This window comes from Myotis yumanensis, unplaced genomic scaffold, assembly GCF_028538775.1.
Source record: "Myotis yumanensis isolate MYYU_CA2020_CCGP unplaced genomic scaffold, mMyoYum1.0.hap1 SCAF_1, whole genome shotgun sequence".
Classification (NCBI taxonomy): Eukaryota; Metazoa; Chordata; class Mammalia; order Chiroptera; family Vespertilionidae; genus Myotis; species Myotis yumanensis.
In genome coordinates, this window is record NW_027223752.1 from 14,843,761 (window position 1) to 14,862,423 (window position 18,663).

General features: G+C 44.4%; 1 protein-coding gene across 6 annotated transcripts in view; it reads left to right on the forward strand.

The window, feature by feature from the left end:
• The window catches only part of LOC139010083 (serine/threonine-protein phosphatase 2A 56 kDa regulatory subunit gamma isoform-like), a 137,792-nt gene extending 119,922 nt beyond the window's left edge, over positions 1-17,870 (forward strand). For 3 of the 6 annotated variants that reach the window (XM_070414190.1, XM_070414195.1, XM_070414207.1), the window contains 5 exons: positions 2,096-2,223; positions 4,641-4,742; positions 5,988-6,060; positions 10,777-10,893; positions 15,495-17,870. In XM_070414190.1, coding sequence (XP_070270291.1) covers positions 2,096-2,223; positions 4,641-4,742; positions 5,988-6,060; positions 10,777-10,893; positions 15,495-15,626 — 552 coding nt within the window. In that variant the 3' untranslated portion in view covers positions 15,627-17,870. Of the gene's footprint in view, positions 1-2,095; positions 2,224-4,640; positions 4,743-5,987; positions 6,061-10,776; positions 10,894-13,714; positions 13,787-15,494 lie in introns of all 6 variants that reach the window. The other 3 variants (XM_070414202.1, XM_070414210.1, XM_070414200.1) reach the window with 2 other exon arrangements.
• Positions 17,871-18,663: the final 793 nt, after the last annotated feature.

Below are 18,663 nucleotides of genomic sequence, written 5' to 3' on the forward strand. Positions count from 1 at the left end.
AGATGCTAAGACGTTAGTTCTGTAAAATATACTTTAGTATCTTGTTCCCATAACTGACAACATTTCTCAATAAGAACAGTTTTTTTTAAAAGAGCAATTAAAAATGGCTTCTCTGCCCTAACTGGTTTGGCTCAGTGGATAGAGCGTCGGCCTGCAGACTGAAGGGTCCCAGGTTCGATTCCGGTCAAGGGCATGTACCTTGGTTGCGGGCACATACCCAGTAGGGAGTGTGCTGGAGGCAGCTGATCGATGTTTCTCTCTCATCGATGTTTCTGACTCTCTATCCCTCTCCCTTCCTCTCTGTAAAAAAATCAATAAAATATATTTTTAAAAAAAGGCTTTTCGCCCTGGCTGGGTGGCTCAGTTGATTGGAGCATCGTACCAGTGTGCCAAGATTGCAGGTTCAATCCCCGGTCAGGCACATACAGGAGTCAGCCAGTGAACCCATAAACGGGTGGAACAGCAGGTTAATCTCAATCCATCTCTCTCTCTCTCTCTCTCTCTCTCTCTCTCTCTCTCTCTCTCTGTCTCCCCCCCCTTCCCTCTTTGTGCCTCCCCCTCTCTTTCTAAAATCAATAAAAGTTTTTAAATGACTTCTCTGTAAAACTATCTTTGTGTTCAGCATGTTCCAAAATGCATAAAACCCTATTTTCCATAATTGAGTAATCGATATCTATTGGTAATATGATAAAACCTTCAGCTCTGGATTCTCTCCATAAAGCTCTTTGTTTCTGACATCATTTAAATTCATCTCCCTTCACCCTTTAGAAAAACTTAATTAATAGTCTTGATTTTTGTCACTAGGGAATTCTCAATCAAGTCACTTTCCGCTTTCTTTTCCTGATTTCCTTCTTAAACCCTTCAAGGCTCTCAAAGGTTTTCCCCAGTGGCTTTATTTGGCTACTCTGCCACCCCATCCTTTTGTGTCGCTGAACAGACATTTATTGTAAATTCATCATGAACAGGGTGAAAATCTAGCCACAAAATGAGCAAAACCTCACGGTCTTCAGGGAGTTGGTGACCCAGCAGAGGAGGGAAAATGTGCCAGCACAGCTCCACGTGACCTGTGTACATGTTGCCCCAGCCCCTCCCATCCCTCCATCTAATGACTCCCGATGCCCTCGGCCAGTGCCCTCACCTCCCTCGGGGACCTGCTCCATGACCACGTTTTCCCACGCGCACACAGCACTCCATGTCCCCTGCCCCACCGCTGTTCACCACATGATGTATCACTTCTAATGGATTAAATAATTCACCCACCAAATGCCTCGTCCCTGCTGAGCTGTGTGTGCATGGGCGGCAGGTAGCAGAAGGATTCATTTGACTTGTGTCCCTCAGCATATAGCCCAGTGTCTGGCATGAATGTTGAGTAAGCTGTGCCAGTGTTCTTGGTGCCCAAGAAACCATCTGCCTCTTTGTTGAAGGCTCTTTAGGGTTACAGTCTAGGGCAGCAGTTTTCAACCTTTCTCATCTTGTGGCACATAAACTAATTGCCAGAATCCTGCAGCACACCAAAAATACGGAGTTTGCTGATCTGACAAAAATTAGATATAATTTTGATTGATTTACAAAAATGATAGTAATAATAATAGTAATTGCCTACCCTTTTTGCTCCAAAGTGACGTTTTTAAACAATCTGGTGCCTCTACTTGTATATAAGTATTTTTGGTACCAAGAATTAACCAATCAGATGTAACTTTTTTTATATTTTACAAATTGATGAGACCAATAAGAAGCAACCCTATAATATGACCTATATACCAGTATTTATGATTCAAGACAGGGCATTCACACTGGTGGCCACTGTGTGCTGGATGTTGTCTTTTTTTTTTTTTTTTTTTTTTTTTTTTTTTTTACAATCTAAGGGAAAAGAGGTCAATGTCCCTGACTAAATAGTCAGGTATTATATGTTTTAAAAATTCTGGAGGCACACTGGTTTACAATCGCTGTCTAGGGCTTTGTGAATTTGTAAAAATAATCATAATTTTCTAAGGCAGTATACTTCATTATCCTACTCACAGGTGTAGTAGAGGGGATATTTGCTGAATGATTTCAGTCATGACCCGGAACAGAGCATGCACCTCCTGTCTTCCAGGTGGCAGAGCGAGCGCTGTATTACTGGAACAATGAGTACATTATGAGCCTCATCAGTGACAACGCAGCCAAGATCCTGCCCATCATGTTCCCGTCCTTGTACCGCAATTCAAAGACCCACTGGAATAAGTAAGCAGGCTGCCATCCTCACATCTACGTGTTTTTATTTATTTGTTTTTATTTTATTTCTCAATTATAGTTTGCACTGAACATTATTTATATGAGTTTCAGGTATAGTATCTATATATTTTTACATTTGCATATTCTGCTTATACTTCAAACCAGTTAGAATTGAAATCCAAGTCTGAAGTATCAGTTAAGGAACGAGCTATTGATGTCTTATTGGACTAGTAGTTAAGTGGAAGTATGTCTTTCATTTGCCTCCTTACCCCCAGTCCAAGCCCACATGTTCACAGCTGCCATATCTGGCCGTGTGAGTAGCAGCATCTTGTTAAGTTCCCTCCAGAGGAGTCAAAAGGTCCCGTCAGAGCTCCCGGGGCACAGCCCCAGCAGGATGGCCACTCCATCCTTGGGACCCTCAAGTTCTGCTGTCACACACCCTGGGAGTATTCCTCTGTGACCTAGAACCACCCACTGTGCTCCCTGCCTCTAGAGCAGGTGATCTCAACCCGCCTGAGGAACCTCACATTTGCTCTGCTTCTCCTGTCCTTTCACGGAAGAGCAGGAATGGACTGATGGACTGATTTTCTCCAAAAAATAGAGAATATTATCACCCAGCTGAGTGTTTTGTGATGACCAATCAAGACAATGTTAGTAAACAGGCACACCTTGCTTTATTGCACTTCACAATGTGTTTTTTACACATTGAAGGCAGGCCCTGGCCAGTGTTGCTCAGTTGTTGGATCATCAGCCCAAGCACTGAAGGGTGGCAGGTTTGATTCCCGCCCAGGGCACACATACTGGGTTGAGGATTCATCCCCGGCCCTGTTGGGGCACATGCAGGAAGCAACCAATCATCGATGTTTTTCTGTCTCCCTCTCGCCCTCCTTCCCTTCCACTTTTTCTAAAAATCAATGGAAAAAATATCCTCAGTGAGGACTAACAACAACAAAAATGAAGGCAGGACCCTCCTCCAGCAAAAGGATGACTACTTGCGCTATGGTTGTGGTCTGGAACCAAACCCACCATATCATCTAGGTGTGCCCATACACAAAACACCCTGCTTTGCAGGTGACCTTCACCTTGATGTGATGGTTAATTAAGGTGAAGTTAACAAGTCGTAGTGCCTGACCACACCTGTGACCGCTCACTGCAGTCTTGGGGCTGGAATCGTCCTTGAGTTGTCTAGTCATTGTTAAAATGTTGACTTTTAACAACCTCTTTGTAGCATCTGTTTTTTTCTTTTTTTACTTTTTTTATATGTTTTTATTGATTTCAGAGAGATGGAGAGAGAGGTAGAAACATAGATGATGAGAGTCATTGATCAGCCACCACCTGCATGTCCACTACTGGGGATCGAGCCGCAACCTGGTCATGTGCCCTGACCAGAAAGTGAACCATGACCTCCTAGTTCATATGTCAACACTAAACCATCAAGTTTAGCGGGTGATAACAAAGTTCCTGTACTTGATTGAGCATGATTCCTGCCCAGGGCCAAGGAAGAAAGGTTCTTCTAAGTGTTGTCTAATTATGATTTGGGTTTATTATAAAGTGAATTAAAAAGTAGTTGTGATTTGAAAGTTTAGTTTTTGGCTTGGGTTTTGGTTTAACTCCTATTTTATTGTTGCTCACAATTCCTTGGTTTGCAAGGCTCTGCTGCGCAGTTTCTCTGCCATTACTGGAGGGTCGCTTATGTGGCTCCACAGATGGCAGCTGGGACTTGAGTCACGGGGCTCCGCTGGGACGCAGAGCAGCTGGGCTCCCCTTCTGTGTGTCAGATCCTGCAGCTAAGTTTGACTAAGCAGCTCTGTGGCAGTTTTATGTTCTACCTACCAAAGCTCTACAGGCATTATTAAAATTAATTTTTCTGTCCTCAGTGAATAAGATAGAAAGGAAACTAACATTTATAGGAAATAAAATGTTCACATTATTGTCTCCTATATAATTAAGCTTGTCTTAGTTACACTTGTTCAAGTTCCAACATTTTTATTCAGCTTGTAAGGTGGCTTTTGGTTCCCGAAGGATGTTACAGGCTGCATGGTGGACTGTAAGAAAAGGAACAAATGGTCTGGCTAGTGTGGCTCAGTGGTTGAGGGTCAACCCATGAACCAGGAGGTCACAGTTCAGGGCACATGTCCGGTTGTGGGCTCAATCCCTAGTAGAGCGCATGCATGAGGCAACTGATGTTTCTATCCCACTCTTTCTCTCCCTTCCTCTCTCTGAAATCAATTAAAAAAAAATTTTTTTAAAGAAAAGGAACAAATGAATCAAAAGCAGCAACTTCTTTACTTTAAAGTGCAGGAAACTTGTGAAATGAATATTGAAATAGTCTGATAAGTTTGGATGAAAATAGATTGTATCCCAGGCAGAGGGAGAGGGTAAAAAAGATCATGTATTCTGAGTTTCAACATGAGTTTTACATATAGGACAATACATGGCTTGATATACAACGCACTGAAACTCTTCATGGAAATGAACCAAAAACTATTCGATGACTGCACCCAACAGTTTAAAGCAGAGAAGCTGAAGTAAGTGGCTCTTTTCAAAAGTTACTCTTTCAGGGATTTTTCTCCTTAACCCTCAATAAACCTCTCCCATTAGTTTGTCCTAGCATGTTATCTTTCACTTTAAAGCAAAATCAATCCTTTCATACTTGGAAAGCAAATAAAAACTTTGTTATGATAACTTATTTTCAGAGAACACATTTAAAGTTAGCTATTTCCTCCATTCTACTAGTTTAATCATTTAACTTTCAGAATTTTTGCTTTTCTCAGGGACCCTTACCGGCTGTAATGTGTAGTAATTTTTCATGTTTATAAGGCAGGCATTTGAATTACGTTTTGTAAGGTTTGTATGAGAGAGCAAGAATCTTCATCTCCACAGGACTTTGTTCTAATGTGGTAACATCCGTGCTGTAAGCATTCTCTGGAGTCTCACCTGTGCCCGCAGAACCAGGGCCCTGCGCTCACTGCCCAGGGACAGTCTAGTGACAAAGACTGTCTCAGTGGTTAACTAGTTATACCCCCACTTCAGAGTCCAGTATGAACTGTTAGCAGAGTTTATTCTTGGCTTGTCACTTAAAACTGGCTCAGGCAGATAAACTTGACTGAATGTAATTCACATGCAGTCTATATAGCCAGTGGTCACGTTTGTTCCATATACAGCATGGAAGTGTTTACCTGTATGCCAGGCCCTGGCTTAGGTTCTGGCAACACAGCAGTGAGTAAAGCAAACAAGACCCTTGTCTTTGTGGGATTTACGTTCGGGGCAGTGTGGAAAGAGAAAGACAGCCAAGTGTAAACACGTGAGACGTGGAGTGTGAGACGATAGTAAACAGCAGGGCAGGGCACAGGGGGCTTTCTTTACCCTTCAGGCTGCCTGGTCCCTTCTTAGCTCAGCTGAACGCAGTGTTCAGATGTGAAATATATAAACATCGGGCTTTTCCGATGGCACACCTTCTCCCATAGACTATCACAGTTTCTAAAAGGGAACCTCAAGGTCTTGTTGCACATCTTGTGGATTTTCAGAAAAGTCGAGTTCAGTGATTGACTGAAGGTCATGCTGACTCATTGTCAGTGGACATGTTGAAGTTTTAGCATTTACTTTTATCTTTTTCCTCTAAGTCTTGTTGTTTTTGCATTTTTTCATGTCCCATGTATTGTAATCCCCACTGTGAATGAGATAGGACTATGTCACTGCCCGTTCAGTGTTTTCCCCTTTAACTGTTTCTTGAATGTAATTCATTTCTCTAATTACATTTTACTGTTTTTCAGAGAGAAGCTAAAAATGAAAGAACGAGAAGAAGCATGGGTTAAAATAGAAAATCTAGCCAAAGCAAACCCCCAGGTACTACAAACGAGAGTAACGTTTCTTGAAACCGTCTAGGGTGTGACTGCATGTTTTTATAAGTTAGGCCTGTGGCTTCGTCATGGGAAGGAGGGGAATCGCATTCACTACCATTGTTTATGAAAATATCCATAAAGGAAAAATACTTTCCAACTTTTGTATAAGTACTTCATTTGCCCCAAAAAGTTTTTACCACAGGATTGACACGTTTTCTTCTGCTTTTAAAATAAGATATGAAATTGATGAATATACTGTGGTAAAAAGAAAACCAGGATACAGCCTTTATTTTGGACCAAGATTATAATTTGCTTTCTCTTGCAAATATCATAGATGCTGTAACTCAAACTATATTTCCTTCTCTTTAATATCAAATTCTAAAAGAAATTAGATTTGGAATAGATCAAGTATAAAGTTTATGTCCTCTTTCCTAAAATTAAGCCTTTTGTCCTTAAAAAATTGCCTGACTTCTACCATGTGAGTACCTGCTCTGAGCCAGGAGGGCCCTTGCGCTCTGTTGGTGGGCACAGGTGCCCTGCCTTCCAGAGTGGCCAGCCGTATCCTACATAGCACTGACTCTTGGGCTGACTCCCAGGGTGCCAGGCTCTGGGGCTGGAGTTGTGGTCTCTGGTTTTCCGTCTGCGGGTCTGGGTGACTGGAGCACTGTCTCTGCAGACTTTCCCCTGTCAGTCAGCACAGGGCTTGGCGGTCTTCACGGGGCCTGCGCTTCCTGAAAAGCGTTTGTGTGGGTCTTTGCCACGTTGAGAATTCTCAGGCTTTTTCCAACTGCCCAGAAAATAAAATAAAAGGTTTTCCTTTATGAGGAGAGCTGCTCAGCTTATCCCCAAAATCCTAGTAGGTTCAGGAAGGTGAACTAAATGATAAGTCATCTATTCCCTCCGATGAGAGGGGCACATAAGTAATTATTATCCAAGTTGGTGTGTAGTTTTTAAATCTCTCACATTTAATAAAAAGCAATACATGAATACAAAGTTACATTCTATTTACCTATAGAATCACATATTGATTTGTATTCCCTTTGCTAAAACTACAGTCAAGAAACTTGAGCCATAGGAAAACTAAGTGACATTCTTAAGTGAATCCTGATTCTGTCTAACACCAGTAGCCAGCCTTGTGCTGCCAGTACATACCCCATGCTTCTGCATCGAGTGCTATTTTAAGATCACTGTGGAACTGTGTAGCACTTAACGTAGGTAGATAGCTATGGGTATCTACTTTAAAGAATGGAATTTATGCCCTAGCCAGTTTGGCTCTGGATAGAGCTTCGGCCTGCAGACTCAAGGGTCTCAGGTTCAATTCTGGCCAAGGGCACATGTCCTGGTTGCAGACTTGGTCCCCAGTAGGGGGCATGCAAGAAGCAGCCAATCAATGATTCTTCTCACTGATGTTTCTTTCTCTCACTCCCTCTCCCTTCCTCTCTGAAATCAATAAAAATACATTTTAAAAAAAAGAATGGAATTTATGTTGAAAGTAAGGTTAAAATACTGACATTCCTTTTAAAGCACAGGAAAACCGTAAATCTGGGCAGGTGTAAGTGCAAAGGGCAGTCAGTCCCGGCTGGACTGTCAGAACCTAACCCTGACCCTAACCTAACTGTCACATATTGGAAACCAGCACCCTGGAAACATATAACATATGTACAGATCGGAGTGTCTGATCTAATTGGTTTTAGCTGGGATATAGAAATAACCTCATGGGAAGTTGCATAAACTTGAGCATTACGAAGGGGGAGTGCAGGTGATTGTGTTACCAGGCTGTTTCACCTTGGAGCTGTAACAGGTTTTCCTTCTGAAATATGGATTGTTCCGAACTCTCTGGGCTTTTTGACATCACATTTCTGTTCCCTGCTCTCTTTACAAATGTCTTGGTGATCAGGGCCGTGCACTCACTGGGGACCTGCACTCTGGTCCGAGCACTGTCCTGACTCCTCATCTCTGTGTCCACCCATCTGTGACTCGACCCCAACAGACCTGTCTGTGTGCAAACGGAAAATACTTCATGACCAATCTCAGGGCTAGAAATCAGGCCTTCGAACTTGTTTTAATTCTAGAGAGAATATTTTTCTGAATTCTAATCACTGCTTGCCATTCACAGCAAAGAGTAAATAATTTATTTCTTATCTCTGTAACAAAAATAGTTGGGGTTTTGAAGCTTGGTTCTATATCTCAAATCTGCCTTTTTGAGAATTGATTTAATAGCTTCCTTTTTTAAAGTGGATTCCCAGTAATTCACTGTCTGTTTACTGACATGTATCAAGAAGTCTTCCGGACGGTCCCTGTTTTTTACAAACCATGTATTGGGAGTTCTCACCAGTGTGTGCGCCGTGGAACCTGGGAAAGGGTCCTCAGTCTGTCGCTCTAGCAGTGGTGGCAGCTTCGTGGGGGTTTATTGTCATACATGATTCAGCTTTTTAAATCATGAGATGGTGAAGATCTCTAACATAAATGTGTCTTTCCTCATTTGACTACTTATTTCTCCCTGACTTTCATGGGCCTCATGGGAAGTGACGACAACATCTGAATTCTTTGTGTAGCTCTGGTGTGCCACCCTTCACCCTTTGTGCCTTGATGGGGGTGTCTGTCCCTAGTAAGGACCCTGTCCTGCCACAGGACATTGGTTTTGCTGTGAACGTTTGATAGCACCTGGTTGACACTTTTCTCTGCCTTGGGCCCAGCGAGGACCTTGCCGGGTTCTGTGGAGCACACTCCGTTTTCGCTCAGAGAAGCCAAAGCTGGTGCTGGCTCAGTGCAGGCCCTGCGCCGCCCGGGTGTTGCAGTTACTGTCACTTCTGTCTGGCCCAGCGGCTGCGAGCCCCGAGAGGACGAGGCACTGTGCTGTGTCCCTAATCATGGAATTTCCCCAGTACAAAGATGAGAACAGGGCACAGCCCCCAGCTTCAAGGAGCTAAAGGCCATGAGTGGGCCAGGCAGGGCCAGAGTTCAGTTCAGGCGGTCAGATGGTAGCATGCCGAGTGATGATGGCGGGGGGCACATGAAGAAAAGATGCAGGTGTGGGAGGCCATAGTCCTGGGCTTACCCATTCTGAATCTGGGGAAAACACTCAAGTCAGAGAGAGGACAGCAGGGAAGCCGATCTGTTCAACACAGGTGGCCTCTGGGCGATGGAGGAGGCGCTGACTGCTTCATTCCAGGGCCAAAGCTGGAGACGGAACAGAAGTGTGGGCTTTGTTCCCAAAAATGTGTGCAGGTGTTAGTGTCACGAAGAGCAAGGTGGCCCAGTCAGACTTGCAGTTCAGAAACTCATCTGGTGGCAGTGGAGGGGCCTGGAGGGTTGGGCACTTAGGAGGGGCTCCGCTGGGCACCGAGGGGACCCGGGAACCCACTGGTGTTGAAGAAACAGTGAGGATGTGGCCCGAGTGAGTGAGTGAGCAGCCATTACAAGGACAGGGTCCAGGGGGACAAGGAAGGCACAGTGAACAAGGTGGGGTCGAGATCCCACAGGACGCGTGAGACAGGCAAGCACTGTCATCCGGAGACAGCAGGAGGGGAAGCCTCAGGGATGGTGGTGGTCAGGTCCAGGAGGATAGAAACAAAAAGTGGCTTAGCAACCAAGAGATGGCACCTCTGACAGCCTGGTGACTAAGGTCCCATCACAGAGCTGAGGGCTCAAAGCAGGCGGTGAACCGGCGGCGGCACGGGGCGCGCGGGGCGGGGAGGGGAGCGCGCGGGGCGGGGAGGGGAGCGCGCCGAACGTCATTCCTGGAAGTTCACTGAGGTGGGAGGGAGGAGGTTAGAGGCCAGAGGGCCCTCCCCCCCCCCCCCCCCCCCCCGGGCAAAGCGTTGGAGGGTCTGTGATGGAAGGGCAACAGCTGCCCCTCACTGCCCACTCAGAGCCTCCGTCCTCGTCAGATGGGCCATGGCACCCACTTTATGGGTCTGTCACAAGGCATGGAAGCCCCTGGAATAGCACCACTCAGCAGACTCCTGGGTTTCTTCCCCTTGTCCTCACCCTCACAGAGAAAGTGGACACTAGATGCTCATGGTAATCTGGCTGTTTCAAGTCTCTTGGCTCAGTAACAACCCTCTGATCTTAGCCCCGTGTTACACTCAGATAAACAGTCTAAAAGACCCGTCTGCAATTCATTCCAAGCTCAGGGCCAGTGGGGAGGTGACAGGGGAGCCACTGGGCCCAGTGGACAGGAGGTCCTGGACTTGGGGGTGCACTGGTGCTTCCCTCCAGTGCTAGCTCGGGGCAGCAGCTGTGCATTCTGGGTGTGGGCAAAGGATGCGGTCCATGTTGGGGCTGAAGCAAGTTAGGAAAATGGAGTAAAAGATCCAGAAAGGAGGATGGGAGAGGAAAGGGTGCACATCACTGATCAGCAGGTGGTGTGCAAAGGTTGGGAGGTTAGAGGTGGCGGTTTCAGTGTGAAACAGGCCCTGGTGACCAATCCAGGTTGTGCCCTCACTGCTTATGTGGGATCAGGACACCAAAGGCTGTGAGGCAGGTGTCACCACCGGCCCCCGGCCCCAGGGGCCGGGATGGTGGAGTGACCACTGACACCAGCTCTGCCCTTCACCTGCGTGTCACCAGAACTGTAGGCACTCCAGGTGGTCAGTGGCAGGTGGAGGCCGCAGAGGGCCCTGGGGAGCGTTGGTGGGAAGTTGTGCCCAGCCAGGAGGAGACCCTGGCGTCAGACCCCAGGCGCTAACAGAGAGTGATTCCACACTTTGCATTGCAGTATACGTTACATAGTCAAGCGAGCACCATGAGCATCCCGGTTGCAATGGAGACAGATGGGCCCTTATTTGAAGATGTGCAGATGCTGAGAAAGACAGTGAACGAAGAGGCTCGCCAGGTAAAAGTGCGCAGAGCTCAGCGGAGAGGCGCTCGCTGTAGATTTGCTTTGAAATGCACATGATTGTGTAGGTGAGGTGCTGTCCAGCAGTCTTTGCGAGCCAGAATTAAAAATTAAACTTTGGTAAACTTACAGGAAACATTTATCTGTACATCTCAGTGATCAGTTTACTAGAAACAGTTTTTAAGAGTGAAGTATGTGCCTGCAATTTGTCTATTCATTTATCTTAACAGTAATCCCCACCCTTAAATGTCTTTCAATGTTAACTTGAGCAAAAAAGTCAAAAGCTTCGCAGTAATGTCTTGCCGCTTTTCCCTCTGCCTCCCTCCAACTTCTCTTGGTCCCCATTAGTCATAGTTACGGCCAAGCTCAGCAGCCCAGACACCAGGGTGGAGCCTTGTCTCCCTCCCCTCGAAGAACCTCAGGGTCTGTGAGGCCTGTGCAGGGCCCGGGCCCTGTTGGGGTTCCCAGGGCTGCGGACTCTGTCAGAACCACCGCACGCACTATCTCGCTCGAGTGGTTTTGTTCCACTGTGGTGGGAATACCTATTTAGACCCCACTGGTCCAAATACACTCTTATTACTGAAGAGGGAATATATACAGCATGGGCCACTGAGGTCACGCACTAGCTCCGCCTGCGTGCGCACAGCCTCGCGGTGCTGTGCTTCTCTGTCCATGGAAGCTGATGTCGTCCTGGCCGGGCTGGGGATCTGGGCTGGCTCTGACTTTGAACTTTAATCCCCTCCGACCAGCAAAAGAGTTTCCAAAGACACCAGCACTGGGATTCTGACAGCGAAAATTGAGTGGCTGGAGTGACACTGTGCACTGTGTGCAAATGGCTCGTAAGTGCTAGTGTCATTCCGAACGCAGTTAAACAGAGAGGGGGGTGTTAGTCTGTTTGATTTTAATTCAAGTAAATTGTATTCCCCACCTGGTCAGATAGGATCAGACTTTTCCCAGAGCATACGGTCCAGACCATCTGACTGTGCTGTCCTACCCCCAGCCACGTGGCTGCACACTGAAATGTGGCCGTCAGCACCGCGTGTGCCGTCACTCAAACTCAGGCATTCCCAGGCTTCCTGTGAGGGAAAGAATGTAAAAACATTCCATTCCTCATTTTTTTATTATTGATTATTTGTTGAAATTATAATATTTTTAATATACTGTGTTAAATAAAACATTAAAATTACTTTCACCTATTACTATTACTTTTTACTTTTTGATGTGGCTACTAGAAAATTTAGAATTACATACGTAGGTGGCATTACCTTTCCATTGGGCAGCCCTGGTCTGGACTCTTTTTCTTGGTGCTACAGAAGGAGGTGCCCGTGCTGACCACGGTCACGCCGCTTCTGCCAGCCAGCTCCTGGCTGTAGGTTAAAATAAAAAGCAGGTGAATTCGTGCTTCTTTCAGCTCATCAAATCTTGGAAATACTAAAAGTACAGTGGTAAAATTCACTAAACCCCTAGTAACATTTTTTACTTAATATAATCGCATACCATAATTTCCTCACAATTAATATTTTTACCAATGAAATAGATTTAATAAAAAGGATAAAATTCTTATATTTTTCTCTATTTGTGGGAGTATTAATTTTCCTACTTGATTTTTTTTTTTTAACTTGGAATTTGAGGTCCTCTTTTTTATTACTATTTTGGTTCTACGGCTTAACGTGTGCTAAGGACAGGACAGCCAGCCTGTCACCTGCACACTTCCAGAGGAAATCAAGCCAGTGCCCTCCCCCAGGGAGCCTGCCTGTGAACTTGTAACCACATGTTCATTTGTGAGTCCATATAAAGTTGAGAAGGAAACTGATGGTTTACAAGCCAGTTCTTTCACATTAAATATTTTAGGGTTGGAGAATTGTTCTTTTCAGTACATTCTCCGACTTGATAATTAAAGCTCGGAAAAGAGCAAACAGTGCCCAAAATGTAATGAACATAATACATAATTGTGTGAGTTACGGGCTTCTTTATGATTTAGGGCCTCCTCTGTAACATGTTTGTTTTCATGACCCTTGAAATTAGATTACATGACTCGGTGTTTCGTGTGATGGACATTCTTACAAAAATTATTCCCCCACCCTTACCTTTAGGTTTCTAGGGATCAGGTTGAAAGACTCAATACCATTAAGATGCCAGTTCTCCCCAAATTAACACAATCTCAGTCAGAATCCCAGACTTTTTTTTTAGAAATTGATGAGCTGATTCTAAAATTTATATGGTAATCCAGAGGACCTAGAATAGCCAAATTAATGCCAATAAGAGAATAAGGTTGGAAGATTACCACTCCCCAATTCAAGACTTACAGATTTGTATGGATGGATTGAAACCCCCTCCCAATCTCTATCTAGATGAAGATATTTTTAGTGCAGTCTCTTAGGTATAATATTTGATATGATAGACTATTCTTAATTTGAAAATGTTTACAGTCATATTCCTGAAATTCTCAAAAACACTGTTGTTAAAGCAAAGAGGAGATACCGAGATTCAAGGAAAAAACGTATGTGGGTGATTTGGATACCAAATTGACATAAGAAGCTTTAGCTAAAAATGACTCAAGTGCTGGCTCGGCGTGACACGTGAGGCAAATGACAGCATTGCAGGAGGGGAGGGGAGGCGGTTCTAAGGCAGTGGAAGGTAGCTGGTTGGAATATTGTGGAGGAAGTCAACTGTATGCTTACCTGTCAGACGATATTCGCATTTCTTTTGAGAAACTTGTATAATTCTATATAGAGCATCCTAAGAAAACTAGTAAATTTCATGTGAATGACATTTCTACCAGAGACATTTAAAATGTTTACAATTCTCATTTTAACAGTCGGTCGGGAGAAAAGCAGTGCCAGCCATGCAATTCAGGAAGGTGTAGAAAGACGGAAGGTGGGAAGTGCAGGTACTCTTTACTCAATCTATAGAGTATTAAGGCCTTTCTGTTGAGGAAAAGGAGTGACAAGCTAATGTGTACATGAAGTATTTTCCCTGTCATTCCAAGAAATGTGCTCCCTTAAGACCCTTTTATTAGTTCTGCCCCGATTTGAGTAAAACCATGCAGTTACGTGTGCCCAGCCCCTGGTGCTCTGTGACCACTCACTATGTAAATGAGTCTCTCAGCTCTGCCATATGCTGCGGAACAGGCCGTTTCCTCCAGCTGCACCCATAGCAGGATGTCACGGTCATGCCTCTCCAACTGTCTGTCTGTTCCATGTGTCTTGTATGTTCCATCCACAATCAGCATGTCCGCCAGCATGTCCCCTTCACCAAGCATTACTCACCTAGGTGACCATCTGCATGGTGCCTCATGCTCCCCTGCTCCTGTTCCTCTGACCTTTTCCCCAGGGGGTTGTGAAGTTATTCTCTGCTTTACACATCAATTTACCAAGCCTGCGTGGAGCGGCCCGCTGCGCCAGCACACCTCTGCCCTTGCCTTTCAGAAGCCCAGGGTCTGTGTTCCCAGTTTGCATCTGCTGTTCCAGCGCCACGGTTTTTGCTGTTGCCTTTTTCTCTCTGGAATGCCTGTCTCGGCAATCAGGAATACTTCAAGCATATAAAGTCTTGGTTTTTTTGGCTTTGCCTTGCATTCTTTTACAGCTCACCCTGGAACGTACATAAAACTCAGGGTAGTTTCCCTCTGAGTTTCCCACAGGTCGAAGGCAAATCCGCTTCACAAAAGCACTCTTACAAGTACTGTGACCACGACAGGCTGGTGCCCCTCTGTCTCTGATGTGTGTGGCTTTCCTGGGCCATCTTACACCAGTTTCCAGGGGAAACCAAAACTCCTTCCTTTACCATGAATGAATATTAATATTCAGATAACATTTTAGAAATAATCTAAAATGATGTCACACAAAATTCTTTCTAAACTCTAACAGTATTGCTGTCTCCGTAGATAAATTTGCAAAGAGCTCTGAGACATATTAGCTCTGCAAAAAATGTGAACACTTCATGTATGACTTCTGCAGGTCCTTGAATTTTTCATTTAAGTATACTTTACAGGCTATACTGTAAGGTATCTAGAAACTATGAGAAGTTTTACCATTATATTCTTTTTGTTGTCAAATTACTGACATATAACATATTTCCTCTGGTAGACACCTATTCACCACCAAGTGACTTATCCTCTGTAAATACCGTCTTCTCTTTGATGGAGACACTTGATAGGAAGAAGGCTTGGTTCAGGGTCAAGTTTCTGACCGACAGTCCTCTGTATACACGTACATGGTGTTTGGATGAGTGAGATGGTTTGTTGTCATATTTCCAAAATACTGCTGTCAACGCAGTGGCCCTGGGCTTTTGACCAAAACTGGTGGATTTGCAAAATAGAGGTATTGAGTAATCTGTGCAAACCTATGCATTTTCAAAGACAGAACACAATTGTGTGCACACCGTCCTTCACACTGGTCATGAGGTTGTTTTTAATAGACATGCATTTGGGGTAGTTGCCACAAGAGGAAATACTTGCCTCTTTGCCTGTCCCTTAGAGTGCAGAGGGGCCCTGGGTGTGTGCTGCCACCGCCGCACAGCTGTCCTTGGCTGCTGAAGCGGATGTGCGCTCGCTGTGGGGACTGTGGTTTATAGCCAACGCCCTGCGTTTGTAATTCCAGGCACAGAAGGACCTGAAGAAGGACCGGGTTCTGGTGCGCCGCAAGTCCGAGCTGCCTCAGGACCTCCACACCAAGAACGCCTTGGAGGCTCACTGCAGAGCCGACGAGCTGCTGTCCCAGGACGGCCGCTAGCTGCCCGCCTGCCGGCTCGGTCCTGGATTCTGTAGAAAACACATACTTTTGTGCCATACAAATCAGTTACACTCAGAGTCAGAGCTTTCTTCGCCCCCCTCCTGTAGGCAGTAATGCACTCCGTCCCCAGCTCGAGATTAGGAGTTCAAACAATGGTGACTCAGACCCAGGCAGAGCCGGCCACGGTGTCCCCGCCACGGTCCCAAATATGACAGCGAACCAAAATCAGCACCCTGGTCATCACCTTCACCTTCTACCCAAATGGAATTGGTGATTGTTTAAAATAAATAGTTCTAAGAGTATCAATGTTTTTCGAATCAAAGAAACACTTAAAAAATATTTCATATTTTTAAGACTTAACAACCTTTGAAGTTGTTTCCATGTGATTGTTTACACCAGCAATGTCTTTCTGTTTTTGATGTGTTTTTTTTCAATTTCATTAAAATGATTTTTTGCTGTCATTGTTCTAACACAGGAAAAGTGACAATCCTCAGCCGCTGTTTCTTCCTGAGGTGTCCTTCACTTTGAGCAGCGACATGTACATCATGTCTGACTTCTTTCGTGTATTTCTAAAGCCATATTTGCCCGTTGGTGGTCCGGCACCAGGACTCCAGGAGTAAGCTCATAGGAGAAATTTATTTTATAAAGAGCTCTTTCTGCCTCCCATGGCTAGAATTGGAATTTTTAAAACAATGTGTTCATTTGGGGTTTGCAGATTTTCTTTTTCTGTACTTACACGTTGTTGCCCTTTAGCAAGGCTCTCGAATTAATAAAATTAGAGTCTCTAAGAATTCCACACCTGATAGAAGGCTAGGATGAGAACATTCTGCGTTAAGCCAGTTCTTAGCCGGCAGCTGCCTTTGGGCAAACATAGCCACACCGTGCACGCCGGGCGCTAGCGTGACACTCATTATTGTGTGACGTGGTGCTGAGGGCCGAGGGAGGAACAGGCGGGTGACTGCAGGTGAACCCCTGTGTGGAAACGAGCACACATTATATGCACTTCTAAGGAAAGTACCGTGTCTGAGTTTTCATCAAATGCTGCTATATATTTCCCAGACTTCCTTGCATGTGTTGAGCTTCTCGTTTTCGATGGAATAGCACGAGGAAAATTCTTTAAACTTAGTGCTTTGTATGTTTTATTTCTCTCAGGGTGGCCAGTATCTTGACTTATTTATCTGCTTGAAAGCTATTTGAGATGTGTACTGCTCTCCTAAACAAGTGATTCTAGGGTGTTTTTGTCTCCAGCATAAGATTATATAACTTAATGTTAAATGTCTTTATGCATAAAAGATGCAACGTGGCTTCTTTTAGGAATTGTCTTCTATTCGAGGTCTTGGTATCCACTCATTGTAAAAGCAGACTGTCGTTCCCTGCCACTTAAATCACAGACTGTATGTCCCATGTGTTGGAGGAGACTCGTTTGGGGGGAGGGGACTTCCTGTGTGGAGCACGCGTGCTGGATTCAGAGTGCCCAGCCGCCCGTGGGAAGCCCGCTGCGCGAGCAGACACACTTCCTGAGAAACTTGACAAGTATCGATCCATTTTACCATTATGAAATTTGCGATTACAAAAAAAGTTTAGATGCCTTCTCCTTTTGAGGGAAAAAGGGTGCTTTTTATTGTATAAAGCAGCATCTTATGTATTTTGATATACCATTGTTTGAACTTCCGTCTTTGGCTGACAGATGCTCAGATAGCCTTGATTTTGGATGTTCAGTATGTTTGTGAGAGAGCTTTCTGGAAGACTCTTATGCCCTAAAAAATAGCAACATTTCAATGTTTGGGTGATTGTGTAAAGCTCAAAGTATAAGAACATCTTTTGTCTAGGTTTTATTTCTGCTCTTTATTGAAGACAAACATTCACCAAAAAAGGGGAAAAAGCATTTTGAGAGAAACTAATTTTCTTTGACAAGAGTATTATTTAATATTTTGGCCTATTAAAGTTTTCCTAGTTAGTATTCAGATGCCCTGTGCTAATTGTTCAACTTATATATTATTATATAGATACATTGTTTATTCTGTACCAACTGATTTCAAAAGTACTACATTGAAAATAAACTGGTGACTGTTTTTCTTCATAAAGTTCTGCGTTTGGCATCTTCACTCTTTCCCAAATGTCCCTATACATCAGAAATGTCACTGTTCCGAGTGTCTTTTTAGTGTGGCTGTAGTATGGCTTCCTTTTAATATTGTACATACATTGTATCTTTGTTTTATGGTAATAATAAAAATGTAGACTTCATATTTTGTACAAAATGTCCTATGTACAGAATAAAAAAGTTCATAGAAACAGCAAAAATAGGTAAGTGGCACAATTATTTTTCTTTAGAAAATATCTGTAACATTATGCTTTAGTGAAATGTTAAGTACCTACATATTTTTAAACATTTTGTAACTCAAAACTTTTTGTTTTGACATTGTTTATGAAGAGAGACTTCATACACTTGCCATTTAATATGCTCTTTTATCTAATTTTTAAAAACTCTAAAAATGGTGTATTATATGGACTAAATAAAGAACATGTGAATTTTAATGCTCATCATGAAACTAAATGTAGCCATGGTGTTGGGCCAGCTGCTTCTGACCATTCTCAAGTCACTGCCAGGGTCGGGCGGCCTAGCCCAGGACACTGGCTGGAAGGTGGGCAGGCGGCGCTGGCGCGGCTCCAGGCCAGTGCCTGCTGTGCGGCCCATGATGGCGGGTCCTGCCCCAGCGTTCTGTAAACTCATTTTAATTTCTCTACGGGCAGAAGTAGAGGTGTTTTCATACCAACCACCTCTCTTTGAGCCAAATGTGAATTGGGACACAGTTTGTGGAAATGGATTATTCGAGCCCTGATCATGTTTGGAATGATTCTTGAAACATCTTGAAAATAAGAGTAGACTCACTGAGAATAGGAATGTGGGGTCTTAGGTGACCCCCCTCCTGTGTGGTGGAGCTCATTGTCCTCACCGAGGCTGTTACTAAGAGGCCGTGAGAGGAGACCTGGGATGGAGGAGGTTCCATCACCTCCACAGTCACGCCTGATCGACATT